The 27503-nt window shown below is 49.8% G+C and overlaps 1 protein-coding gene across 4 annotated transcripts in view; it reads right to left on the minus strand.

Moving 5' to 3' along the window:
• The window catches only part of TSPOAP1 (TSPO associated protein 1), a 3327443-nt gene that overhangs the window by 1853022 nt on the left and 1446918 nt on the right, over window positions 1–27503 (minus strand). For all 4 annotated transcript variants that reach the window (XM_085649739.1, XM_085649737.1, XM_085649736.1 and 1 more), the window contains exons 9-10: window positions 23923–24027; window positions 23357–23407 (exon numbers count right to left, since the gene is read on the minus strand). In XM_085649739.1, coding sequence (XP_085505865.1) covers window positions 23357–23407; window positions 23923–24027 — 156 coding nt within the window. The remainder of the gene's footprint in view (window positions 1–23356; window positions 23408–23922; window positions 24028–27503) is intronic.

A 27503-nucleotide genomic window follows, 5' to 3' on the forward strand; every position in this document is an offset into this window, starting at 1 on the left:
GGTACACATTTCTTTACTTACTTGGTTTGCACATTGTTGGTTGTTGTTGACTTGTTTGTGCAGTCTTCAATCTTAGTAAGTATAATGGCTAGCCGCAGGATTACTGCTCAGCAGGTTGTTGGTTTGCTGTTTGAGTCTTCCTCTGATATTGGTTCAGAGACTGACTCTGCATCTGAGGGAGAGGAGGCAGGGGACGATTCTGGCAGTGAGTTGTCTCTCCGTATGGAGTCATCGGATGATGAAGATACTCTTAGTGCGGATGAAGTGCCTGTGTTAGAGGAGGAGACTGATGTGCCGATAGTGCGGCAAGAGGCTTCTGGGCTACAGCCTGCGGCTGCAAGGCTTCCTGTTGGTGTAGTGCGGCAAGAGGCATCTGGGCTGCAGGATGGGGCTGCAAGGCTTCCCGTTGAAACCAAAGTGACCCCCCTTGCATTTTGCGATAGGCCAATTTGACGTCGCCTCACTACGTTTTGGGCCCTTGCCTGCCGCGGGTACTTGGGCCTCCCACACAAGTGAGGCACCATTTTTACCGGGAGACCTGGGGGAACGCTGGGTGGTGGTAAATTTGTGTGAGCCCGGTGATGACACAACTTTCCCACCCCAAAATGTGTGAAAAAAGTGATTTTTTCTGCAAAAATTGAGGTTTGCCGGGGATTCTGGGTAAGGAAACGTTGGGGGATCCACGCAAGCCATGCCGCCTGGTGTCTAGTTTTCAGAAATGCGTGGGTTTGGTAGGTTTCCCTAGATGGCCGCTGAGCACCGGGTCAAAAACCAAAGTGACCCCCCTTGCAAAACCAGGTGGTTTTGCGATAGGCCATTTTGATGTCGCCTCACTACGTTTTGGGCCCTTGCCTGCCGCGGGTACTTGGGCCTCCCACACAAGTGAGGCACCATTTTTACCGGGAGACCTGGGGGAACACTGGGTGGTGGTAAATTTGTGTGAGCCCGGTGATGCCACAACTTTCCCACCCCAAAATGTGTGAAAAAAGTGATTTTTTCAGCAAAAATTGAGGTTTGCAGGGGATTCTGGGTAAGGAAACATTGGGGGATCCACGCAAGCCATACCTCCCTGGAAGCCGCCGGGTGTCTAGTTTTCAGAAATGCGTGGGTTTGGTAGGGTTCCCTAGATGGCCGCCGAGCACCGTGTCAAAAACCAAAGTGACCCCCCTTGCAAAACCAGGTGGTTTTGCGATAGGCCATTTTGATGTCGCCTCACTAGGTTTTGGGCCCTTGCCTGCCGTGGGTACTTGGGCCTCCCACACAAGTGAGGCACCATTTTTACCGGGAGACCTGGGGGAACGCTGGGTGGTGGTAAATTTGTGTGAGCCCGGTGATGCCACAACTTTCCCACCCCAAAATGTGTGAAAAAAGTGATTTTTTCAGCAAAATTTGAGGTTTGCAGGGGATTCTGGGTAAGGAAACGTTGGGGAATCCACGCAAGCCATACCTCCCTGGAAGCCGCCGGGTGTCTAGTTTTCAGAAATGCGTGGATTTGGTAGGTTTCCCTAGATGGCCGCCGAGCACCGGGTCAAAAACCAAAGTGACCCCCCTTGCAAAACCAGGTGGTTTTGCGATAGGCAATTTTGATGTCGCCTCACTACGTTTTGGGCCCTTGCCTGCCGTGGGTACTTGGGCCTCCCACACAAGTGAGGCACCATTTTTACCGGGAGACCTGGGGGAACGCTGGGTGGTGGTAAATTTGTGTGAGCCCGGTGATGCCACAACTTTCCCACCCCAAAATGTGTGAAAAAACTGATTTTTTTCAGCAAAAATTGAGGTTTGCAGGGGATTCTGGGTAAGGAAACGTTGGGGGATCCACGCAAGTCATACCTCCCTGGAAGCCGCCGGGTGTCTAGTTTTCAGAAATGCGTGGGTTTGGAACGTTTCCCTAGATGGCCGCCGAGCACCGGGTCAAAAACCAAAGTGACCCCCCTTGCAAAACCAGGTGGTTTTGCGATAGGCCATTTTGATGTCGCCTCACTACGTTTTGGGCCCTTGCCTGCCGCGGGTACTTGGGCCTCCCACACAAGTGAGGCACCATTTTTACCGGGAGACCTGGGGGAACGCTGGGTGGTGGTAAATTTGTGTGAGCCTGGTGATGCCACAACTTTCCCACCCCAAAATGTGTGAAAAAAGTGATTTTTTCAACAAAAATTGAGGTTTGAAGGGGATTCTGGGTAAGGAAACGTTGGGGGATCCACGCAAGCCATACCTCCCTGGAAGCCGCCGGGTGTCTAGTTTTCAGAAATGTGTGGGTTTGGTAGGTTTCCTGTTAGAAATGGGATTTCTGGTTGGCTAGGGCTTGTGCCAAAGCCAGGCAGAAACCACCACTCTAGTCAGGGCAAGGAAGTTACACGCCAAAGATAACCCCTGCTCACCCCCTTGGTAGCTTGGCACGAGCAGTCAGGCTTATCCCTAAGGCGATGTGTAAAGCGTTTGCGCGCGCACCCAGCAACAACACCCAAGGCCCACCACAAAGGAAACTCCACACAAGGTATTCTATAAAAATAGCCTTTGTATTATACCAAACACATTAGATAAAAACACACACTTTACAATGTGCCAACAGGCACGGGCAGAATTTACAAGGGATTATATATACAGGGGACAGGGCCACATGGACCACTGTCAGGAATTAGCACTTTTAGAACTTAGCACAAATAACCAATAGTAAATGTAGAACATAACACAAAGTAACTAGAGCACAACCAGTAACTACTGGCGCACTAATGACCTCAGCGCCATCACACTAGCATCAGGTGTAAAACCTATCCTGCATCTATCACAGGGGCATAAATCACATTATGCAATTCTCATTGGTCTAACGCATTAGACCTAACCACGTAAGTATAACTATACTAGGGGCGCACATTGCACAGGGAAGTAAAATCTCCCTAACATCCACCTAAACAGGTAAAACAACCTCCTAGGCAGAACTAACCACATTTAGAGGTACAAGACACAGGGTGCGCAAAACATGCTATATACAGTACATTTCCTAGCACCAAAAGCATATTATAGTCCAGGTTGCGCCAGAACCTAAACGTAGCAGCTGCCCACTACTTGCTGGGCAGCTGGGGACAAGCACAGAGCCTAAACGCTGCAGCTGGCACCAAGTGCTGCGCAGCTGGGGAAGGCACATAGTAGGCAGGGGCTCTCACTAGCCCCTGAAACAATATCCAGAATGGTGGAGCCACCTGGGCTCAGAAACGACATGTCCCCCCAATGCTGTGGAGCGCACTGGCGCTGTGAACCTCGGTGGTGGAGCAAACACGGGCCCCTCTGGCCCTTCGAAACAATTATGGCCAGAGTGGAGCAGTCTGGCACCTAAAACAACTCATGTCCAACAAAAGGGGCCTGGCACCCCCGTCGGAGCACACTGGCTCACGTTGGAGCGGCCCGCTGCAGGACGGGGCCGCTCAGAACAACAAACTTGTGCCCTTCGTTGGAGCCTCAGGCTCAGAAAGTAGATATGCCCCCAACCGCTGGAGCCATCTAGGCTCTATGAACATTCGGCCATGTGGATGGAGCGGCCCGCTGCCAGACGGGGCCGCTCTGACTGCCTCTCCCCCCCCCCCCCCTCCCTGGACTCCCTCGCACAACTCATCGGCTGGGGTGGGAGGCAGGACTCTCTCCTCTCGTCGCGAGAGCGGGGTGGGCTCCCGCCTCTCTTGCGGCAGCACTGCTAAGGCGGCGCGGGGCTTCCCTCACTCCTGGGAGCCCCGCTTCCATCGTCGCCCGGGACTTCCTCTCTCAACGCTGGGAGGCGGGGTGGGCTCCCGTTCTCCCTTGTGCCCTTCACATCAGGGGCAACTCTCCTCTTTTCTGTCTGTGCGACGCGGGGCTCTCCCTCTAGCATGGGAGCCCCGGCCGCACCACACACTCACGCCGGCCTCTTCCGGCTTGGTTGCAGGCCCCGCCCACGTCACGGGCAGGCCTGCCTGACTTCCGGTTTTCGGCAAGGGCCGCGGCGGTGATTCTCTTAGGTGGCAAGCACATAAAAGTAAATGTAGAACCGGGGTGGGCACCCGCTGTAAAGATAGCACCATAAGCGGGGTGGGCACCCGCAATCCTAAAGCAGAGCGGCCATGTCGGGTGGGCACCCATGCAGCCCCGGTAATTTTGGGGGAATCCCTACGCTGGGGATTCCCTCCTGGCAAGAAGCAGCTCGGCACCGCAAAGCCCACGCTCTCCCTCAGCTGGGCCAGTTTAGAAAGCAGAATACAGCGCTCAGGCGCTGGAAGACTATAGCCAAGCCTTGGCAAAAGCAATAGTAAAGAGCCAAAGGTCCCCGCAGTCCTGGAGGCATCAGGGGGGCAAGGCAGGGCCCAGGGGCCAGCACACAGGGCCCTCCAGCAGGGAGGTAGCCCCCATGGCGGTCCCTCCTGGGCCCCACCAGCAGCACGCCCCTGGTAGATTCCAGACAGAGCAAGAACATTTTGTAAGGGGACACAGCCCCTTTTTATACACCAAATCCCTTTGTTCTGGGTTCAGGGTGAGGGGGAAAACCAGTCGCAGCTGGTTGGGGAGCACCCTTGATGTGCTCAGCCCCTCACTCTATTCACTGGCAGGGCTAGGGTCGTCAGTCGCACCACAGGGGGCGGAGCCAGCATTGTGTGGGGAAAACCCTGCCCTATTCAGGACCCAGGTGTACTCCTCCCACCCATCTAGCTGCTGATCTCCAAATTCACCACTGGGTGACTCATCCTGACTCTGGGGAATCCCTAGCCCGTCACATGACCTCAACCAGCCAATCATGCGACAAGGCACACATTTTACACTGCACACCGAAGTGCCCACTTCTAGAAGTGGCACTTCCACACTAGGTACATGCACGCCGCACACATCATCGCGCAGCATTCAATCACACGAGTCCGCACATACCAAACTCGGGCCTGCACACCCCACGCATCAGGAACTACTAGGGACACATATATTCCCCATGCATTCCTATGGGAGGGCAGGCCTATCTCACCACATGCACTCAGAGCGCGCACGCACTTTACCCTGGGACACAGGGAAAGTGCGCAGAAACCAAAAATCACCACACCAAGTCACCAAAAAAAAGCAAAAAGTTCAGGGGTGAACCTGCCAGAAGGGCCAAGTCCAACATTTCCCTAGGTGCCGGCAGGGCTAGGGTTCAAAAACTACAGCTAGTCACTTTGCCAAAAAAGGGTCATTTTTCACTGCAAAATTGAGGTGTGACCACGTTGCGTTTTGCGCCGTTTCCTGTCGCGGGCACTAGGCCGACCCGCACAAGTGAGGTACCATTTTTCTCGTAGGACTTTGGGGAACGCGGGGTGTGTGGAAATTTGTGGATCCACGCAGATTCCAGAACTTTCCATCCCAGAAATGTGTGGAAAATGTGTTTTTTTGTCATTTTTTTATGTTTGCAAGGGATTCTGGGTAACAGAACATGGTGGGAGGCAGTCAAGTCACCCCATCCTGGATTCCCCTGGGTGTCTAGTTTTCAAAAATGTATAGGTTTACTAGGTTTCCCTAGGTGCCGGCAGGGCTAGGGTTCAAAAACTACAGCTAGTCACTTTGCCAAAAAAGGGTCATTTTTTACTGCAAAATTGAGGTGTGACCACGTTGCGTTTTGCGCCGTTTCCTGTCGCGGGCACTAGGCCGACCCGCACAAGTGAGGTACCATTTTTCTTGTAGGACTTTGGGGAACGCGGGGTGGGTTAAATTTGTGGATCCACGCAGATTCCAGAACTTTCCATCTCAGAAATGTGGGGAAAATTTGTTTTTTTTGTCATTTTTTTACGTTTGCAAGGGATTCTGGGTAACAGACCATGATGGGAGGCAGTCAAGTCACCCCATCCTGGATTCCCCTGGGTGTCTAGTTTTCAAAAATGTATAGGTTTGCTAGGTTTCCCTAGGTGCCGGCAGGGCTAGGGTTCAAAAACTACAGCTAGTCACTTTGCCAAAAAAGGGTCATTTTTCACTGCAAAATTGAGGTGTGACCACGTTGCGTTTTGCGCCGTTTCCTGTCGCGGGCACTAGGCCAACCCGCACAAGTGAGGTACCATTTTTCTCGTAGGACTTTGGGCAACGCGGGGTGGGTGGAAATTTGTGGATCCACGCAGATTCCAGAACTTTCCACCACAGAAATGTGGGGAAAATGTGTTTTTTTTGTCATTTTTTTACGTTTGCAAGGGATTCTGGGTAACAGACCATGGTGGGAGGCAGTCAAGTCACGCCATCCTGGATTCCCCTGGGTGTCTAGTTTTTAAAAATGTATATGTTTGCTAGGTTTCCCTAGGTGCCGGCAGGGCTAGGGTTAAAAAACTACAGCTAGTCACTTTGCCAATAAAGGGTCATTTTTCACTGCAAAATTGAGATGTGACCACGTTGCGTTTTGCGCCGTTTCCTGTCGCGGGCACTAGGCCGACCCGCACAAGTGAGGTACCATTTTTCTCGTAGGACTTTGGGGAACGCGGGGTGGGTGGAAATTTGTGGATCCACGCAGATTCCAGAACTTTCCACCACAGAAATGTGGGGAAAATGTGTTTTTTTGTCATTTTTTTACGTTTGCAAGGGATTCTGGGTAACAGACCATGGTGGGAGGCAGTCAAGTCACCCCATCCTGGATTCCCCTGGGTGTCTAGTTTTCAAAACTGTATAGGTTTGCTAGGTTTCCCTAGGTGCCGGCAGGGCTAGGGTTCAAAAACTACAGCTAGTCACTTTGCCAAAAAAGGGTCATTTTTCACTGCAAAATTGAGGTGTGACTACGTTGCGTTTTGCGCCGTTTCCTGTCGCGGGCACTAGGCCGACCCGCACAAGTGAGGTACCATTTTTCTCGCAGGGCTACGGTTCAAAAAACACAGCTAGACTCTTCGCAAAAAAAGTGTAAATTTTCAGTGTGAAAATGTGGTGCGTTCACCTTAGGTTTTGAACCACTTCCTAGCTATAAAAACTGACACGGATACCGCTAGATCGTTAGGCGCCCTTCAATATAGGCGCAGATCTTTCAGAGGTGCAAGGGGACGTGGTTTCACTTCAAGAGGAGGATACCAAAACAAACAAAACAGGCAGTATCAATCACAGTATAGACAGCCTTACAACCAGTCATCAAACCGCCAATCCTCTACAGCTAGTTTCTCTCGTCAGGGTGGTCGAAAACGATCACAGAATCAGGGTCGAGATACCAACAGGAAACAATGATCTCCACAGGGCGCCAGCCAGATTACCCTCCATACCCACGGGCGCGAAGATTTCAGCTTTTGTTCACAAGTGGCAGGAAATTACTTCAGATCGATGGGTTCTAGACCTAGTAACCAACGGCCACACCCTGATCAAACAGCCACCTACTACTCCGCCCAGGGGTCCCCCTCCCCTAGTCTTCACTTATTATTCAAAGAAGCCTTAACGATGCTCCTCAAGAATGGAATAGAGAAGGTTCCATCATTTCAAAGAGGAACCGGTTTCTATTCTCGTTTCTTCCGCATCAAGAAGAAGTCGGGAGAATGGCGACCGATTCTGGACCTCCGCAAGCTCAACAAATTCCTCAAAAAACAAAGTTTTGGGATGGTCAGGCTTTCCGAGATTTTAAGTTGTTTAAACAAGGGAGATTTTATGACTTCTCTGGATATGGAAGATGCGTATTTCCACATCCCTATTCAACCCAAACATCGCAAATATCTTCGCCCACTATCAATTCAAAGTGCTCCCGTTTGGGCTTAAATCGGCACCAAGAATCTTTACAAAGTGCTTAGCACCAGTGGCAGCAGCGTTGAGATCTCGAGGAATCCAGGTGTTCCCTTAACGATTGGCTGCTCAAAGGTCCTTCGGAACAAGAAGCTAAGGTTGCCACAACAGCATATCTCCATCTCTTCGTTTCTCTGGGGCTGAATCTCAACAAGAGCAAATCGCAGTTGTGTCCACTCCAAGTCATTCCTTTTCTCGGAGCAATGCTAGACACGGTCCAGTGCAAAGCATTCTTGTCATACGACCGCCAAATACGTCTCCAAAAATTAGCAACTTTAATTTCAGGAAGAAGGTCAGCTTCTGTCCAGATGTTTGCTTCTCACCTGGGGGTGTGCTCTTCTGCAATAAATCCCTGACCTTGGCATTGTTCATGCAATGGTCAGGGATTTGTGCATACGCTTTTCCCCCATACCATTGATCCCTAAGGTGCTCCGCAAGATAAAGCTGGAGTGTTGCCGTCTAATTCTGATTGCACCCAGTTGGCCAAGGCAGTATTGGTTCCAGGAACTTCTGCTATTGTCTCAAGACAAGCCTATTCGCCTTATTCAGACTCCTACGATGTTGTCGAGGGACAGAGGCCAAGTGGTTCATCCGGACCCACAGTCCCTGCACTTCCACGCATGGCTCATGATTTCTTAGAGTTTAAGGACCTCAACATTTCATGAAATTTTGCCCAAATCTCGTGCCCAGAGCACAATCAAAACTTATCGCCTAAAATGGAAGCAATTTTGCTGTTGGTTTGAGGCGAATAATATTCACCCAGTTCAAGCTCCTGCTGAACAAATTCTCTCATATTTGCTTTCTCTAGCCAAGTCTGGACTTACCTTTTCATCGGTCAAGGTCCATCTTGCTGCTCTTTCCAGATTCAGAAAATGCGCTACCCTTCCTTCTCTCTGTTCATCTTCACTTCTCAAGCAATTCATGGAAGGGCTTTTCCGAGCCTTCCCTCCAGTGCGAGCACCCCTTCCAGAGTGGGAACTCATCACCGTGCTAGCGCAATTAATAAAACGTCCATTTGAGCAGATCCACAAAGCTGATCTCAAATTCCTCACTTGGAAGGTCGCCATTGTACTGGCTCTTACTTCTGCAAGAAGGGTTAGTGAAATCCAAGCTTTCACTATCACAGAACCCTTTTTACATTTCACTGAGGATAACGTAACCTTAAGAACCATAAGTTCTTCCTGGTAATATAGTTCCTGGTAATCGTCGTCATCATCTTGACACTTAATGTTAAGCTCAGAAGGATGATGAGCTGTGCCAAACGGTCCCTCATCGTCTTCATCTTCATAGTCCTCATCTTCAACGTAAGTTTCCAAAAGGTGTGAAGGCAGGAGGTGAGAGATTTTACTGTAATCCTGATGCCTTTGAAATGTCTTGAGTAGAAAAGGTCCAGACGATATGGGTGTTGACTGTGAAGGTAAAAGTACCACCGCTGATACCGGAGATTGAATTGGTAAATCCGTGGTCAACAGGCTCTTCGTCGACAGGATCGTCGTCGACAGAGTGTTCGCTGATGCGGTCGTCGACGGGACAGTCATTGACAGTGACATAATCGACGGGGCAGACGTTGACAACATAGGCTTCGTCGATGATGATATCTTCGTCAACGGTACCGTCGTCGATGGACTAGACGTCGACGGGGACTTCGTCGATTATTTCCCCGTCGACGATTATTCAAACACTGGCTTTTTGGTCGTGATTAAGATTCTAGTAGACAGAATAGGTGATGTAATGGCCGTCGTCAAGACAGTAGCTGTCACGATGGGGCAGAAGAAGTCACAGAAATCATCGACGATGGAGTTAAAGTGACAGATTTGACATGGCTTTTACTCACGGTTTTTGAAGTAGATGTCTTCTTAGGCTCCTTGACCGATGTAGAGGGTTGAGGCAGCGCTGACCCAGAGGAAAGCTTAGGTGACCTCTGTGAAGGGTCAGAAACATCATGAGAAGATTTATGGTGTTTTTCTCCTCAGCCAAAGAAGATTTGAGCCACAAAAGCAGTCTTGCCTCTCTATCCCCAAGAGTCTTAATAGAGAAAGTACGGCATGAGCTTGCATTCCTTAGCCACATGCCGAAGGATAAAGGCAATAAATGCAGTCCTTATACTGGTCATCAACATGGACCCTCTTCTTTTCACAGGTCCTGCAGGGTTTGAAGAGAGTTTTTCTGTCAGAAAGTCTGAAGAATTCAAGAGAAGAACTGAGTTGGCACTCAGGGAGACTCCCTTCCACACGACGTGCAGTGAAAATCTGAGGAGAACTGCCTATGCTGAGAGGGTGCTGGTAGCTGATTGGTTGGAGCTGACTTTTGTTTCTTTTACTATAATAATGTAGATAGGCTACTAAGATTTAGGCCTTAGGCTTTCTTCTTTTAGCCTACTACTGTTATTTACTTATGGTACTATTTTTGTAATGTACCGTGGGACTCCAGCCTCGGCGACGGGGAATGATTCAGGCATGTGAATCTATGAAAGATACCCCAATACTGGATAAACAGTGCGTCGGAGACCCCATGACATCGTACGAAATTGCCATGATCCATGAACATGTCATCATCGAACAGTGCGCCCACTGTGGCAACACCCCCCTCTGTCCAGACATTGGATGGCCTCAGTGTGTTCCCCTGTGTGAGAAGTTGGCCTGATATATGATGTCACTAATTCTAGTGTACACCTTGTATCAGTCCAAACAACCCTTATGGTGATTGGTTGTAAAGTCAACCTTATAGACCAGCTATCCTAGTGGTAGCATGGACAAGAGCAGTCTTAGGCTAAACTCTGAATGGCATGTGAAGCCAGCTGTTATACCATTTGTAACCCCTTGAATACCAAATGAAAGGACACCACAACAGATATATATATAAAATAAAGTGTATTTATTCTAGTCAAACCCTCAGCACTCTTTATGAGATTCAAGGTAAGTACAACACAGTCTTATTCAAGCATACATTAAGTCACACAGGTAAGTAATACAGTTAGGCCCTAGGGGCCACGCAAACCATATACTAAGTAAGTGGTATAAGGACCACTATCACGGAAATAGGATAGGCCTAGGCAATCGCTGGGGCTACACTATACTACCCAAGATTAGGAAGTGGGAGGCCCACGGGATTCAGGTGCAGAGTGGAAACACTCACGCGTAATGCGTATAATCGATAGAAATAGTACAGTTTAGAATTAATAGGATTTTGGACACTTCTGGAGTAGCTAGGAAGTCGAGACTTGAGAACTAGACACTGGGATAGTCAATACCCTGATGAGCACCGGAGTACCCAAGTTACCTAGCCCACGGGCTGCGGGTGCATAGGTGTGAACTTGCGTCGGGTCTCGTCGTCGACTCCTATGGATGCCTGAAGGAAAGATGCTGACAGGCAGTCAGTGAAGAGTGTCCGGTGGATCCCAAGGCCGGGATCAAGAAGGAAGGATACCTGCAAGCAGAAGGGACAGAGTCTGGGTCACTAGCCAGTGACCACGTGGAACCAGGAAGGAACCAGGCGATGTCGGGAGATTGCAGGTGAAGAGGTGAAGCTTGTCGCAGCAGCCACGGGCACAAGGAGACGTCGAGGACGACCAGGACCAGGAGGCGAGCTGTCCCACGAAGGCTCGTGCTGTCGGCGGCGTCGAAGTCGAACTAGGACTCACCAAGCCTTGGCAAGCGGAACCCACGAAGAATGGAGGATTTGCTTCTGGTGCAGACCAGGAAGGTCTGGGGTGCTTCTCTTTTACAGAGGAGCAGGAGCCAGTCTGGAGGAGCCAAACCAGCAGTGGAAAATTGAAGGTGTGTCGTCGCAAAGGTTACTAGCCAACGGGCAAGCAACCGGACAGACGCGGCAAGCAGGAAAATGAAGAAGGGCCCCACGCAGGACTCGTGGAGTGTGGGGGGCTGATCTTCGGTGCAGATGGTGCTTGGGGTTGGGGCTTCTCAATCCCCGGTGCACAACCTCGAGGGTGCTGTAGGACAGTAGGGTCTGCTTTCTATGTTCACCCCCACTTTTTGCTTTTGCTTTACTGGTTTTCGACTTAGATGTGGCTGTGGGCCTGCTAATCAGACCCACAGCCCTGCTGTTCTCTCTCTAAATTGATACTATGTACTTTAGGTGCATAACCCATTTGGATAGGATCACTTTATTGGCCCCTGTACAGTGTACCTTAGGTACCCAGGGCATAGGTGTACCCTAGGCCTACCAGGGGCTGCAGCGTGTATTATGCCACCCCTGGCCTGGCGTTCCATTATGACACAACTGGCTGATCACTCAGCTGGGGCAAGGTCGTGTAATCACTCCTTGCTTAGGTGTAGTATTCCTATACCTATCTTAGATATAGACACATGTGTACCTATCAGCCACTCCTATGGCAGGCCTTAACAATCCTGGAGGCAGAGTGCTTGGTAACATGTGAGATGGTGCTCTAGCATGAGCTGAGCCTGTCTGCAGCTTTCGGAACCATGTCCTTATAGCTGTTCTATGATATAGCCTACCATATACTCTTAAAGTACCTTATAATCTTAAACGGTTATGGTAACTATGGTTTGGCTTTATCAAAACATGTCGTCTAAGGTGTCTAACACTTTGGAATGATACCCCCATCCCAATTCTGGGGATGAGGATATTATCCCTCCCTTCTAGAGGGAGAAGACATGTTGTAACCTACTTACCCGGTTAAAAGTTAACCAGAGCCCCAGCATCACAAAATGGATGCTGCTGCCACGACACAAGTCTGACCTCCTGCTGCTGGGAGTGATCCCGGCAAGGGAGGTTTGGACAATAGGTTTCCTGCCTTGGGAGGTGCGAGCACCACCCCAGACAGGCCTTAGTGTATTGGGGCAGGGAGGGATGAAAGAAACGAGACACTGCCTGGGGCACACAAGGTGCTCCATGCATAGTCCAGTTCAAACCGGTGCTGGGGCACACCAGCCCCAGTCCTGGCGCGAAACTGGACAAAGGGAAGGGGGTGTAACCACCCCCCTCCCAGGTCCCACCCATAAGGCGTGACCTAGCAGGTAACCCAGCCCCCCAGATTTGGATAAGAGGGGTAGCTGGGCCCCAGGAGATTAGATTATCCTGAACCTGCAACTTGAACAGAAACTCTGGACCTTCGACATTCGACGAAAGAAGAAGACTGAAGAATCTCCCTTGTGACCAAGGAGTGGCTACCCTGTGCAAACAGGCACCATCAAGAGACTTACCCTTTGCTTTGCTGAAGTTCTACGAGGGACCGACTGCAGAGCCCGACCAGAGCCTTGACTTCCAGACTTCTCTGACCCTGATCCACATCCACAGCCGAGCTGAGATCCGTGGAGGCGACGAGAGACGTGGGACTGGCTACCTGGGAAAAGTGGCGAGTATCTTCCAGCGCAGCTTCTGAGGTACCCTCGAAGTTGTGCACCGGGGATTGAGAAGCCCCAACCCCAAGCACCATCTGCACCGAAGATCAGCCCCCCACACTCCACGAGTCCTGCGTGGGGCCCTTTTGCATTTTCCTGCTTGCCGCGTCTGTCCGGTTGCTTGCCTGTTGGCTAGCGGCCTTTGTGACGACACACCTTGAAATCTTCACTGCTGGTTTGGCTCCTCCAGACTGGCTCCCGCTTCTTGGCAAAAGAGAAGCACCCCAGACCTTCCTGGTCTGCACCAGAAGCAAGTCCTCCGTTCTTCGTGGGTTCCGCTTGCCAAGGCTTGGTGAGTCCTAGTTCGACTTCGACGCCGCCGACAGCAAGAGCCTTCGTGGGACAGCTCGCCTCCTGGTCCTGGTCGTCCTCGACGTCTCCTGGTACCCGTAGCTGCAGCGACAAGCTTCACCCTTCACCTGCAATCTTCACGACATCGCCTGGTTCCTTCCTGGTTCCACGTAGTCACTGGCTAGTGACCTTGACTCTGTCCCTTCTGCTTGCAGGTACCCTTCCTTCTTGATTCCATCCTTGGGATCCACCGGACACTCTTCACTGACTGCCTGTGAGCAACTTTCCTTCAGGCATCCATAGAAGTCCACGACGAAACCCGACGCAAGTTCACACCTATGCACCCGCAGCCTGTGGGTTAGGTAACTTGGGTACTTCGGTGCTCACAAGGGTAGTGACTATCCTAGGGTCTAGTTTCCGAGTCTCGGCTTTCTAGTTGCTCCAGAAGTGTCCTAAAACTGCTTATTTCAAAACTGTACTATTTCTATCGACTATACGCATTACGCGTGAGTGTTTCCACTCTGCACCTGAATCCCGTGGGCCTCCCACTTCCTAACTGTTGGTAGTGTAGTGTAGCCCCAGCGATTCCCTAGGCCTAGGCCTATCCTATTTCCGTGACAGTGGTCCTTATACCACTTCTTTAGTATATGGTTTGCGTGGCCCCTAGGGCCTAACTGTATTACTTACCTGTGTGACTTAATGTATGCTTGAATAAGACTGTGTTGTACTTACCTCGAATCTCATAAAGAGTGCTGAGGGTTTGACTAGAATAAATACACTTTATTTTATATATATATCTGTTGTGGTGTCCTTTCATTTGGTATTCAAGGGATTATATATGGTATCACAGCTGGCTTCACATGCCATTCAGAGTTTAGCCTAAGACTGCTCTTGTCCATGCTACCACTAGGATAGCTGGTCTATAAGGTTGACTTTACAACCAATCACCATAAGGGTTGTTTGGACTGATATAAGGTGTACACTAGAACTAGTGACATCATACATCAGGCCAACTTCTCACAGGTGCCTCAGAAGCTGCGCTGGAAGATACTCGCCACTTTTCCCAGGTAACCGGTCCCACGTCTCTCGTCGCCTCCACGGATCTCAGCTCGGCTGTGGATCAGGGTCGGAGAAGTCTGGAAGTCAAGGCTCTGGTCAGGCTCTGCAGTCGGTCCCTCGTAGAACTTCAGCAAAGCAAAGGGTAAGTCTCTTGATGGTGCCTGTTCGCACAGGGTGGCCACTCCTTGGCCACAAGGGAGATTCTTCAGTCTTCTTCTTTCGTCGAATGTCGAAGGTCCAGAGTTTCTGTTCAAGTTGCAGGTTCAGGATAATCTAATCTCCTGGGGCCCAGCTACCACACTTATACTAATCTGGGGGGCTGGGTTGCCTGCTAGGTCACGCCTTATGGGTGGTACCTGGGAGGGGGGTGGTTACACCCCCTTCCCTTTGTCCAGTTTCGCGCCAGGACTGGGGCTGGAGTGCCCCAGCACCGGTTTGAACTGGACTATTCATGGGACACCTTGTGTGACCCAGGCAGTGTCTAGTTTCTTTCATCTCTCCCTGCCCCAATACACTAAAGCCTGTCTGGGGTGGTGCTAGTACCTCCCAAGGCAGGAAACCTATTGTCCAAGCCTCCCGTGCCGGGATCACTCCCAGCAGCAGGAGGTCAGACTTGTGTCGTGGCAGCAGCATCCATTTTGTAATGCTGGGGCTCTGGTTAACTTTAACCGGGTAAGTAGGTTTCAACATGTCTTCTCCCTCTAGAAGGGAGGGATAATATCCTCATCACCAGAAATGGGATGGGGTTATTATTCCAAAGTGTTAGACACCTTACACGACATGTTTTGATAAAGCCAAACCATAGTTACCATAACCGTTTAAGATTATAAGGCACTTTAAGAGTATATGGTAGGCTATATCATAGAACAGCTATAAGGACATGGTTCCGAAAGCTGCAGACAGGCTCAGCTCATGCTAGAGCACCATCTCACATGTTACCAAGCACTCTGCCTCCAGGATTGTTAAGGCCTGCCATAGGAGTGGCTGATAGGTACACGTGTCTATATATAAGGTAGGTATAGGAATACTACACCTAAGCAAGGGGTGATTACACGACCTTGCCCCAACTGAGTGATCAGCCAGTTGTGTCATAATGGAAGGCCAGGCCAGGGGTGGCATAATACATGCTGCAGCCCCTGGTAGGCCTAGGGTACAACTATGCCCTGGGTACCTAAGGTACACTGTACAGGGGCCAATAAGGTGATCCTATCCAATTGGGTTATGCACCTAAAGTACATAGTATTAATTTAGAGAGAGAACAGCAGGGCTGTGGGTCTGATTAGCAGGCCCACAGCCACATCTAAGTCGAAAACCAGTAAAGCAAAAGCAAAAAGTGGGGGTGAACATAGAAAGCAGACCCTACTATCCTACACCCTGGACGGAAAAAGAACGCGTAGGACTTACTCTCATTTATGGTAAGGCGTGAGATATTTGCAAAGGTGGTAAGGGTGTCTGATAAGGGTGCGAGTTCCGTAGTTAAATCTTTGGTGTATAATATGATATTGTCTGCATATGTAGATATTATATGCGTAGCCTGCCCCAACTGTATACCTGTCAGCATCGCTGTCAACTGTACCTTGAGAGCCAAGGCTAGGGCTAGCACGAACAGTAATGGGGTTAGGGGAGAGCCCTGACGGGTGCCCCTGCCAATCGGATATTCCCGGGAAATGTGGCTCCCGGTGCGGTCTCTCACCTTGGGGGCCGGGTATAACAGCTTGACCCAGCGCAGATATTCCAGAGGTAGTCCGAATCTCCCAAGTGTCTGAAACATGTAATCCCATCTGAGTGCATCAATTGCCTGCCTCAAATCTAGGGAAATACAACCTGCGTTACATCAGTCTGAGGGGGTAGCTGTCATGACGTGATATAGCCTCCTAATGTTAAGTGAGGTGCTACGCCCAGGTACAAACCCACACTGGTCTGGGTGGATCAACTGATGTAAGTAGGGGAGCAAGCGACTTGCAAGGATTCTGCTCAGTATTTTATACTCAGTCATTAATAAGGACAAGGGTCTGTAGCCCGAGAGGTCCGTAGTCGATCGTCCCGGTTTGGGGAGGGAGACCACCAGTGCCTGCCTAGTAGTGGGGGGTAGTGTTCCTATCTCTCTCGCAGCATTGTACAGGCGCTCTAGCTGAGGCACTAGGGAGTCCGAGAAGGTAACAAAGAATTCGCTGGGAGGCCACCAAGACCAGGGGCCTTGTTACGGGGGAGACCCCGGATGGCACCCTTGATTTCTGCCCTAGTAATGGGGCCCAAGATATCGTCCTGTGCTGCTTTAGTCAGTTGGGGGAATTGTACATCAGTCTGAAATGTCTCCAGATTGTCTTCGTCTAATGGGGGGAATGCCAGTGGGAAGGCCTCCCGGAAGACAGTGCCCTCGAGCATCTGAGGCTATAACTTCCAGGTGGGGAGTCTGCCCCAAGCTAGGGTAATTTCCAACGGGTTATGGTCTGAGAGTGTCTTACCCAAATACGTGGCATGCGTGATCTGGGCGGTGATGTGATTGGAGCAGAAAATCCTATCCATACGAGTGTGTAGTTGATGTGGATGGGAGAAAAACGAGTATTCTCTACTGGTTGGATGCTTCAAACGCCAAACGTCCCCTATCCCCCATCTGTCACCCCAGCCACTCAGTGCGTCAGCCTGTCTTATCGGGCCAGCACCATCTAGAGGGGGGTGAGATCTGTCAATGGCAATATCCAACACAGCATTATAGTCTCCGCCTATTATCCATGGGCATATGGCCGAGGACGCTAGTGCAGGGTTAATGCTCAGTAGGAAATTGTCCTGCTCAAAATTGGGAGCGTATATACTACCCAGAATTATTTGTGTGCCATCTAGCATGCCTCTCATCAATATGTATCTGCCTAGAGGGTTCTCCTGCTGCTCCAGTGCCTTGAAAGGAACTCCACTTCTAACCCATATCGAGGCACCTCTGGCAAAGGCGAAGTATGATGTGGAGAAGACCTGTCCCCTCCATTTCTTGCGCAATTTAGCTATCTCAGCTGTGGTCTGATGGGACTCTTGCAAGCATACAATATGCTCTCGTCGCCTACTGAGTTGAGCATGGATTCTATGTCTCTTGTGGACAGACCCCAATCCCCGCACGTTCCAAGTTATTACGTTGTAGCTGTCCTGCATGAGTATTCAAATTGCACTAATAATAGGAGCATGTTTGGCGCGGGGAAGCAGCAGTACACAGCGCTGTGGAATTGGGGGGCCAGAATATAGCAACTACTAAACTAAAAACTACAATACACAGGCCGGCAGCGAGAACTGCGCTGGCCCAAACCATGTGCACAATGGTGCAAACAAGTAACAGTGTACGTGTTGCTTTCGCTGTGGGGGGTTGCTTTCCTATAAGCTGCCTAGTGAGGTGGGAACAGTGCGTGCTCTACGCAGCCCGGACCCTAAAAAACGATGGATTTAGACCCAGATCTCTGTACTGTGGTGAATGTATGACATTGTTCTGCATTCTGTCCATCAACTGTTGGTTTTGCATTTGTCACCCCGAGTGGGAAGGGTATGCCCAGACGTGGGTCCCGTGCTCTCCATGCCACTGGAATCAAGCTATCCTGGCTGAAGAGCGGTGAAACCCCGAAACCGGTCCTAGGATGCTTGTTTCCAGTCCAGGGAGGACCTGGCTTGGCAGTTCGGGCTGGACTGTACCCATGAGGCACAGGGTCAAGACTGATTTGCATATGGCTGGGTCCAAACTGGAACGACATGGTGAGCAAAAAAACGATGGATTTAGGCCCAGATCTCTGTACTGGGGTGAATGTATGACATTGTTCTGCATTCTGTCCATCAACTGTTGGTTTTGCATCGGATCCTAAGTAACAGCATTCATCCCGGAGCCGGCACATCAAAAAAAATAACTATGCATTGTTAATGAGGGAAACTTACATATGCACATCAATTTAACTTAGCTTACGACATGTTCCAACAGCAGCCACTTAGCTACCCCAAAAAACCATCAGCCGTCTGAGGCGTGATGTTGCTAAACAAAGTTATACTGGATTCTGAGTCAGAGTGGACCGAGGCATCCTCTGAGGAGTCCGAGGATATTCGGTGTGTCTTTTCTCGGACCCTGCTGGCTGTCTCCAGCGCCTCCGCTTGGTGCCCCAGGGCCTGTTTCTGGGTAGGGGTCCCAGGCTTGGTCATACGCCCTGTTCTACAGCGTTTTGACTTGTGGATCCGTTTCGGCTTCGGGGGTGCCGCCATGGACTGCGAATGTTACACGATCCTCTACCTGTACTATAATAAAGCCCTCCTCACACACTACCACTCCCAGAATGCAACATTAGGGCAGTTAGCATTGTGTACCACCCCTAACCTCTCTGGAGAGAGATCATTGGTTGAAGAGCCCGTTTAAATGGAAGCACCGCCTTGCAATCAGCGCTTGGCTTACGAAGCTCTTGTGAACCTCGCTGGATCCCTATCTTGCTCTGGTATTTCGGTACTGCAGTTGTGAGTACGTCTTACCCTGTCTCCCTGGATATCGTCTAGATATCGCCTCGTTATTTACAGAAGAAATTCCTGCATTGCTTGAAGGACTCTGAAAATCGTAAGCGCAGAGGGATTGTCTGGAACCCCTCCCCTCTCGTGAACCCAGGAGACGCGCGCTTACAGCGGACTTCAAGCTCGCCGATTATTGACATTTCCCGTACCTGGTTCGCTGCAAGGATCCCTCAGACCGGAGTGTCATACGCCGCACGGAGTCTTCAGCTGCTGCTGCCACGGGTACGTTACACGCGCTGCTCGCGTGTTCCTTTTTTAATTTTTTTTATTTGAACTCACATATCGTGACCTTTTGCAACCTCGCTACCGCCTTCCTGCTCACGGCGGATATTGATAACACTGAGGCTTCTCTGAAGTAAGCGAGCCTCAATTGAACTGTGCAGAGTTGTCAATTCGCTTGCCCTTTATTTTCCAAACGAAGTCCAAGGAGTATTGGAGGACTATTTGTTTTGTGCATTTTCAGCCTTCCTTAAAGACACAAGAACCGTGTTTCTTTTCTGTATGGAATATCCGAACTTTATTGATATATCTTGCTAGTCTCTGCCTACCGTGCTCTGGAGAAAGAGTACTAATGCTGAAAACGTAGGCCTCTTCCTGCTCTGCTCTCAAGGAGGCTGTGGAGGTACACAATCTTTATTGATTTAGCATAGGTATACATTATGTGTAGGATGCCCCGCTTGGTGTAATAGTGTCTTCTGTCTTCTCTCCCCGTTTATTGTTTTGTCTCTCCTGTAGCACTGCCTTTTCTTTCCCTACACCTTCGCTGTGAGAGATTTCCGCCTTCCTGGTGGGTTCCCCCAGAAGTCCTTTTCCTGGTCCCGGATCTTCCTTGGAGTAATATTCATCTTCCAGTTAGTTAATCTTCCTGTAGATGTTTATACTCTAGGAGAGATTGGAGATCCTGCTCATCGCTCCCGTGGATGTTGGCAATCGTCCTGGGCCCTTACAAGTAAGATTGGCGCTAGAGTGACAGCGAAGAGGGGAACATGATTTCAAGCAACTCCTCTACCTCTTCTGGTGTTTCGAAGAACTGTGTTTTCTGGTTGCGGATTACTTTTAACTTGGCTGGGAACAGCAACACATATTTGATGTTGAGAGCTCTGAGTTTTTTCTTTGCGTCTTCATATAGGGAGCGCCTGCGCTGTACCAGAGCAGTGTAATCCAGTTTTAGGGACACCCGTTGGTTCTCGTTGTGTATTTAGGAAAGTTCCCTCACCCTCTGCAATAGTACATCCCTATCTCTGAAATTTAGGATTTTGACAATCAGTGGGCGAGGCTGGGCCCCAGCCGTCGACCTACCAGATGGAATCCTATACGCCCTCTCTACACAGAAAAAAAATCAGACAAGCCCTCTGGGGCCACATGATCAATGAACCAACGTTCCATGAAGATGGTGGCATCCGTTCCTTCGCAGCGCTCTGGTAGGCCTATGACGTGGATCTTGTTGCGTCGGGCCCTGCCCTCTGCGTCGTCCGCCCTTTCCTGCAAGCCAGCGATTTGTTTCTGGAGTTGTGCGAGTTGCGACCCATGTTCCTTGTGCTGTGGCAGCAGTTTCAACAGCGCAACTTTAGCAGTTGTGGCCAGCTTGGCATGATTGGCCATAAGGAGGGTGAATCCCGTCGTCAAAGAGCCAAGTTGCTGCTCTATGGCCGCTCTCGAATCTCGTACTTCTTTCAATATGAGGTCAATCTTATCCGTGGGGGCCTCTAGGTTAGTGATGGGGACTTCATCCGCGACCTGCAAAGCAGGCTCTCTGTCTTCCGTCCCGTGAGTGTCAGCCGTGCCAGCCTCCAGGCACCTTACCTCTGGGGCACCCCATCGCGGCAATACCAGGGGGCCCACGCCGCGGCACCGCCGCTGAGCAGTGATCACCCACTGCAGGGAGATATCGGCTATGTGCTCAGGTATCGGTGGGGGCGCTCTAGGATCTCCCACGACGGGCAGGCCGTCCGGCGTCAGCTCACCTCATGCTCGAAGGTACCCCCCCCAGGGCACGTCGCGACAGGCACGGCCGCTGCCCCGTCTAGGCGCAGTCTTCAAGCTCGATGGACCCTCACGGAGGTTGGGCCGGGTCCTCAGGGGAGCTATGATCATCGGGGGATTCTCCAGCACCCCGTCGCAGCAGCAGCAGGGAGGGGCGGGGCCACAGGAACAGTCCTCGCTCACCCTCAAAGGGGTGAAGGAGTCGGCTGCGTCGTCGTCAGGAGCGACCCCCTCCCGGAATAGCGCCAAGATGTGGTCTCTTGCCGATTTTCGGGCCCAGAACAGCCCCGCCAGTTGCAGTGGTCACTCCCCACTGGACGAGCTGCAGTCCACCCTCGGTGCGCAGTGTGGACCTCCCACAGGCGCACCCTCAGCTCCAAACCGGCAGGAAGGCAGTGGGGTCGATCACCTGAGTCACGCCCTGCAGGCGATCAAGATGGTGGCATCCGTTCCTTCGCAGCGCTCTGGTAGGCCTATGACGTGGATCTTGTTGCGTCGGGCCCTGCCCTCTGCGTCATCCGCCCTTTCCTACAGGCCAGCGATTTGTTTCTGGAGTTGTGCGAGTTGCAACCCATGTTCCTTGTGCTGTGGCAGCAGTTTCAACAGCGCGAGTTTATTGTCTTTAGCAGTTGTGGCCAGCTTGGTATGATTGGCCATAAGGAGGGTGAATCCCGTCGTCAAAGAGCCAAGTTGCTGCTCTATGGCCGCTCTCGAATCTCGTACTTCTTTCAATATGAGGTCAATCTTATCCGTGGGGGCCTCTAGGTTAGTGATGGGGACTTCATCCGCGACCTGCAAAGCAGGCTCTTTGTCTTCCGTCCCCTGAGTGTCAGCCGTGCCAGCCTCCGGCACCTTACCTCTGGGGCACCCCATCGCGGCAACACCAGGGGGCCCACGCCGCAGCACCGCCGCAGAGCAGTGATCACCCACTGCAGGGGGATATCGGCTATGTGCTCAGGTATCGTGGGGGCGCTCTAGGATCTCCCACCACGGGCAGGCCGTCCGGCGTCAGCTCACCTCATGCTCGAAGGTACCCCCCCAGGGCACGTCGCGACAGGCACGGCCGCTGCCCCGTCTAGGTGCAGTCTTCAAGCTCGATGGACCCTCACTGAGGTTGGGCCAGGTCCTCAGGGGAGCTATCATCATCGGGGGATTCTCCAGCACCCCGTCGCCGCAGCAGCAGGGAGGGGGAGGGCCACAGGAACAGTCCTCGCTCACCCTCAAAGGGCTGAAGGAGTCGGCTGCTTCGTCGTCAAGAGCGACCCCCTACCGGAATAGCGCCAAGATGTGGTCGCTTGCCGATTTTCGGGCCCAGAACAGCCCCGCCAGTTGCAGTGGTCACTCCCCACTGGACGAGCTGCAGTCTACCCTCGGTGCGCAGTGTGGGCCTCCCACAGGTGCACCCTCAGCTCCAAACCGGCAGGAAGGCAGTGGGGTCGATCACCTGAGTCGCGCCCTGCAGGCGATCACAACAGCGGCCGGTCACAGGTTCTCCCATGCCTGCGAACACAGCTCTGCGATGCCCCCGATAGACTGCAGGGGGGTAAACAGGACAAATCGCCGGCCGCTGTATTCCCAAAGGCTCCGGTACAGCTCTCACCCTTCGTCTCTTCCGGGGCAGGCCGCGGCCTCCGCAGCCATTCCCCTGCTCGCAAGCCGCGACACCAGACAGGCGGAGCAGCCGGGATCCAGCACAGGAATCAGCAGCAGGTGGGCGTCAAGTGTGTTACGGGGATCACTGTGAGGGATTTGGGGGCCTGTAGGCGCCGATCCGGCAGGATTTAGACAGGATTACTTGGGTCTGGGCGCGGAGCTCGTTCACCGTGCGTCCGCCATGTTCGGTAGTTGGCCACGCCCCCCATATCTGTGTGTATATTTTGTGCTGTATGGCTGTTGTTTAGCTGAATAAAGTTCTTTTTGAATTGGATTGGAAACAAACTAACAAGGTCCTTTCATGAAAACATCTTTAAACATGTCTGTTTAGCATCCCTAATTAAAAGTTAGATATTAAATTATTTTACATCTTTCCTATACTCAAATGGATATGCTCAGCATCCTCAACAAGACATCTTACACGGTCAAAAGTGCTTTTCACGTTTCCTTTCAAAATACACAGAGAAAAGCAAGGAAGGAAGTGTGTCCTTAATAAATATTAGCTAACATGGGATATTAGAGGGGGTACCCTAGGAGCAAAAAACTGCTCCAGAGGCTCCACTTGCTCAATCAGCCCCAATTACAAAACGCTCAGACTTCTGAACACAACCAGTAATTGCTATGTGGACCAACTTTATACGTTAGCAACAACCTTGACAATTTAGTGAATTCGAAATAAATTGTCTCAGGGATAGTTAAATAATGGACAATTGAAAATGTATATGTTAAATTAAAAAACAGTAGGTTCGTCCTACCTCCAGTAAATGTACAGCTCCTTCATGCTCCTTCTTTGCTTCGACATGAGCCTAATATCAAACAACATACAGATGGATGCAAATTAAAAGTTACATCAGTAAGAGAGCTCACAATGACGTGTATACATTAAATTTAATGTTTGTTTTTCCACTAATTGAAATTTCTGAAGGTTCTTTACATTTCTGTATCTCTTATCAGAAATCGAAATGAAAGTTCATACTTCCAGGTTTCCTTGTAGACTGTCATTAAAACAGTCATTGTCAACTGCCTACTTCGCCATTTCAGTTTCTATGCTGGAAACTCTGGACCCCAGACAGCTGTACCATAATTCAGATCTTTGCCCCGGATTACTGTAAGCTTGTATATGCTGCTCTGTCTCCCAGACGTGGTCATGAATTTATCATTGCTGAAATACAATCTTTATTGTCCTTTAATCATGAATGTTATCATTTCCTATCATCAAAAGAATTTTATACTGATCACTTATTCATGTAGCAGTCAGAAATTCTTAAAGTGTTTACAGTGTCATGCTACAGACAATCACCACTAAAGCCATTTAGTATACCTGATGGAGTCGTTTGACCTCTTCTTGCCTCCCTCGCAGAGCTATTAGTGCATCTTCATGCTCTTGCTCTAATTGCTGTCGCCGCTCTGCCACCTCTCTCATGTGCTGCAAAACAAATGAAAAAAGAAAGTTTGTTTCTATATTTTGCTTTTGATACCCTATTCTCAATAAAAAATCTAAATTATTCTGAAGAGTAGTTGGTATTATTAAAGGTGTATTTACCTCAACTGAAACAAATAACTTTCTAAACCATCATGGCCTTTAACTCTGAAGCTACATTTAACTGTTTCATGAATTCAAGAAAAATAGGAATTTGGAGCTACTAATAATTATTAGATTTGTAAAATTACACATAACTATCTACATGCCTGACATACTATCTGGCTGTATTCTAAATATAAATGGGCAATACCTATTTTACTGGAAGGAATGGTTTCTTACCTGTAAACCTAGCTCCCTCTCAGGGGAATCTCTATTGAAATCATAAGGAATGACTAGCCCTGCCCACATGTGGGGATCCCAAAACACATCTTTATAATCTATCTTCTTAAATATAGACAACCGCTTGCTTTTTCACTATTCCAACAAACATTGGCATAGCCAATAGGTCTCGCCTTTGGGGCCTTATAAGTGTTTAGCCATACAACAGTTGAGGTTGTTGCACCAAGGATATTGTGCTGGATAACTAAACACTTATAAGGTCCCAAAGGCGAGACCTCTTGTCTATGCCAATGCTTGTTTTTGTTAGGCACAGGGAGGTTAAGTGATTTGCCCAGAAGAATGAAATCCCCCCGTTATAGTTAGTTCAGATAACTATAACTCACGCGCCCGCAATCCACTGCTCATGACGTCACATATTACATCACTCATGACATGGTCAGTGGCATCACTCATGACATCACTGATGACATCATCCTTGTGATAGAGTGGCGGTCGCGCGAGTTATAGTTATCTTAACTAACTATAACGGGGGAATTTCATTGGTTTTTTACGAGTGAAATATCCACCTACCTATAACATGTGTGAAACCTATGGTTTTTTAAGTGAATTTGCAAGGTTTTTTAAATGCTAATTCCTAACTATAACATGTGTGAAACCTATGGTTTTTTCAGTGAATTTGTACGGTTTTTTAAATGCTAATTTATTTATGTATTATTATTTTTTTTATATATTTATTTTACAATAAACTACGTATTATAAATTATTATTATTTTTTTTTGGTTTCTAACCGTGCGCGCACGGTCGCGATTTTTAAAAAAAAATATATATTTTTTTTCTGCCTTGGGGGTCCTTCAGGGACCCTCTGACAAAGGCTAGGGGGTCAGGAACTCTCTACCCTGCCCCCTTTTCACGTTCGCCACCTTCCTTTTTCACTCTCGCACTGAAAACAAACAAAATGGCGGCCGACACTTCCTGATTTCGACCGATTCGAACGTTGACTAACATGTAACCACCAATCAGAATTACGCTCGCGCACGTTAGGGTGCTCGCACGGTGCGCGCTTATAGATATGTATATGCTTTTAAATGCTATTTTCTCAGGAACTACTGAATAGATTGAACCAGACCTGCAAAAGGCACTTCCCTGACCTGAGGACTACCTCTCTGCCAAATTTCAAGTAATTCTGTTCAGCTGTTCGGGCTGTACCTTCGACTAAAGGTCCTATGGAAAAATGCATGGGGAAAACGCGTTTTGGGACCCCCCTTTTTTCTCAGCCCCCGCTTGACGAATCACCCCGAGACTTTCAGGGTAGGAGCTGAACGGAGCGCCCCATTAGTTTTGAAAATTTTGCGAGGATTCGTCAACCGACGCCAAAGTTATTCAAAATAGAATTTTCAGATTTCCTATGGAAACTCGGTCCTAACTATAACTATCTACTGGCGACCGCCAGTAGATAATATATATATATATATATATATATATGTATGTATATATATATATATATGAATAAAATACATATATAAATAAACATTATATATTTTAAAATAACATACAAAGTCAAAAGTACCATAGGATAACATTGACACATAGGAATGCATTGAAAAAGAAATCACTTTACTGACATATCCATGTCGTTTTTATAGTCCAAACTCCAGCCAATCAGGCGCAAACACCCTCTAGAACCTTCTCAGAAGCTCAGGCCCTCAGATTTTCGTAGCACAAGAGTGACAAAAGAGTTTATGAGGAGAAGAGAGCCCCTGAGGGGAGGAAGGGTGGGTCGCATGTGAATCTATCAAAGACACCAATACTGGAGAACCACAGTTTACAGGTAAGTAACATTTGTTCTTCTCCAGTATTGGGGTGTCTTTCATAGATTGACATGCTTGAATAGAATAGTGAGCAGTACTCTGCCGCCTGAAGAGGCAGTATCAAAGTTGCATGAAATACAATGACATAGCATCACAGAATCACAAAACTGATAACAACCCAAGGAGGAGGGAAGTAACAGAGGCTCACCTTATTTGAAAAGATTACGAAGAACTGCTTGGCCCACTGCTGTATCGGCTTCGTTGATCGCCTCCAGGCAGTAGTGCCTCGTGAAAGTGTGCCTGCTGGACCACGTAGCTTCCCGGCAGATTTGATGAATCGGCACACCAGCGAATAGGGCAGTAGAGGAGGACATTGCCCTTGTAGAATGCGCCCTCACTCCGGAAGGAAGAGGCCTGCCAGCCTTCTGATGGCAGAATGATATCGCTGAAGAAATCCAACGTGCAATTGTTGGCTTGGTAACAGAATGTCCCTTACAGGTTCGTCCATAGGCAACGAACAGTTGGTCAGATTGGCGAAAGGGTGCCGTTCTGCTAATATCAAATTTGAGGCATTTCTTTAAGTCCAACGAATGCAGACTCTGTTCCGCTGGAGATTGTGGATGAGGAAAAAAGGTCTTTAAAATCACAGGTTCATTAAGATGAAAGTCGGACGGCACCTTCGGCATGAAAGCTGGGTTAGTTCGAAGGATAACACAGTCCGATTTAAATTGGAGGAAAGGAGGCTGGATTGTGAAGGCGTGAATGTCACTCACTCGACGTGAGGAAGTCAGAGCAAGCAGGAGGGCAACCTTCCAGGTCAAGAATTTAAAATCTGCTGAGTGGATTGGCTCAAAGGGCGCCTTCATATGTTGCGCCAATACGATGTTAAGATGCCATGTGGGCGGGGGTCGCCGAATGGGTGGAAACTGTCATGACTTGCGTTAAATACAGCTACCAAACCGCGGCCACAAAAACTGCACATCCCAGAACACCCTTCTCTTCAGTCACGGAGTGCCAGAACCAGCGAGCTTCCTGATTGGGCGGCTATATAGCCCCGCCCGTTCCAGGAAATGGGGCTTGACAATCGTTCCCGTTTTCCAAGTCACCCACGAGCGCCATGCGGACGATGCTTCCCCGCCGGAGGTCGGGCGTGTTCCACACTTCGAGGACCCCGAGGACTGCGAGGATTCCCGGAGAGAGATTCTGCTGTCACAAACAAGCGTAAGGCGGATGGTGCATCCCCGCCGGAGGTCGGGCGTTTTTTACAAGACTTCTCATCAGCTACCCGAACGGCTGAGGTAGGGCTCCTCGCTCGTGCGAGACCCTCTTTAC

The sequence above is a fragment of the Triturus cristatus genome, chromosome 3_2, assembly GCF_964204655.1.
Source record: "Triturus cristatus chromosome 3_2, aTriCri1.1, whole genome shotgun sequence".
Classification (NCBI taxonomy): domain Eukaryota; kingdom Metazoa; phylum Chordata; class Amphibia; order Caudata; family Salamandridae; genus Triturus; species Triturus cristatus.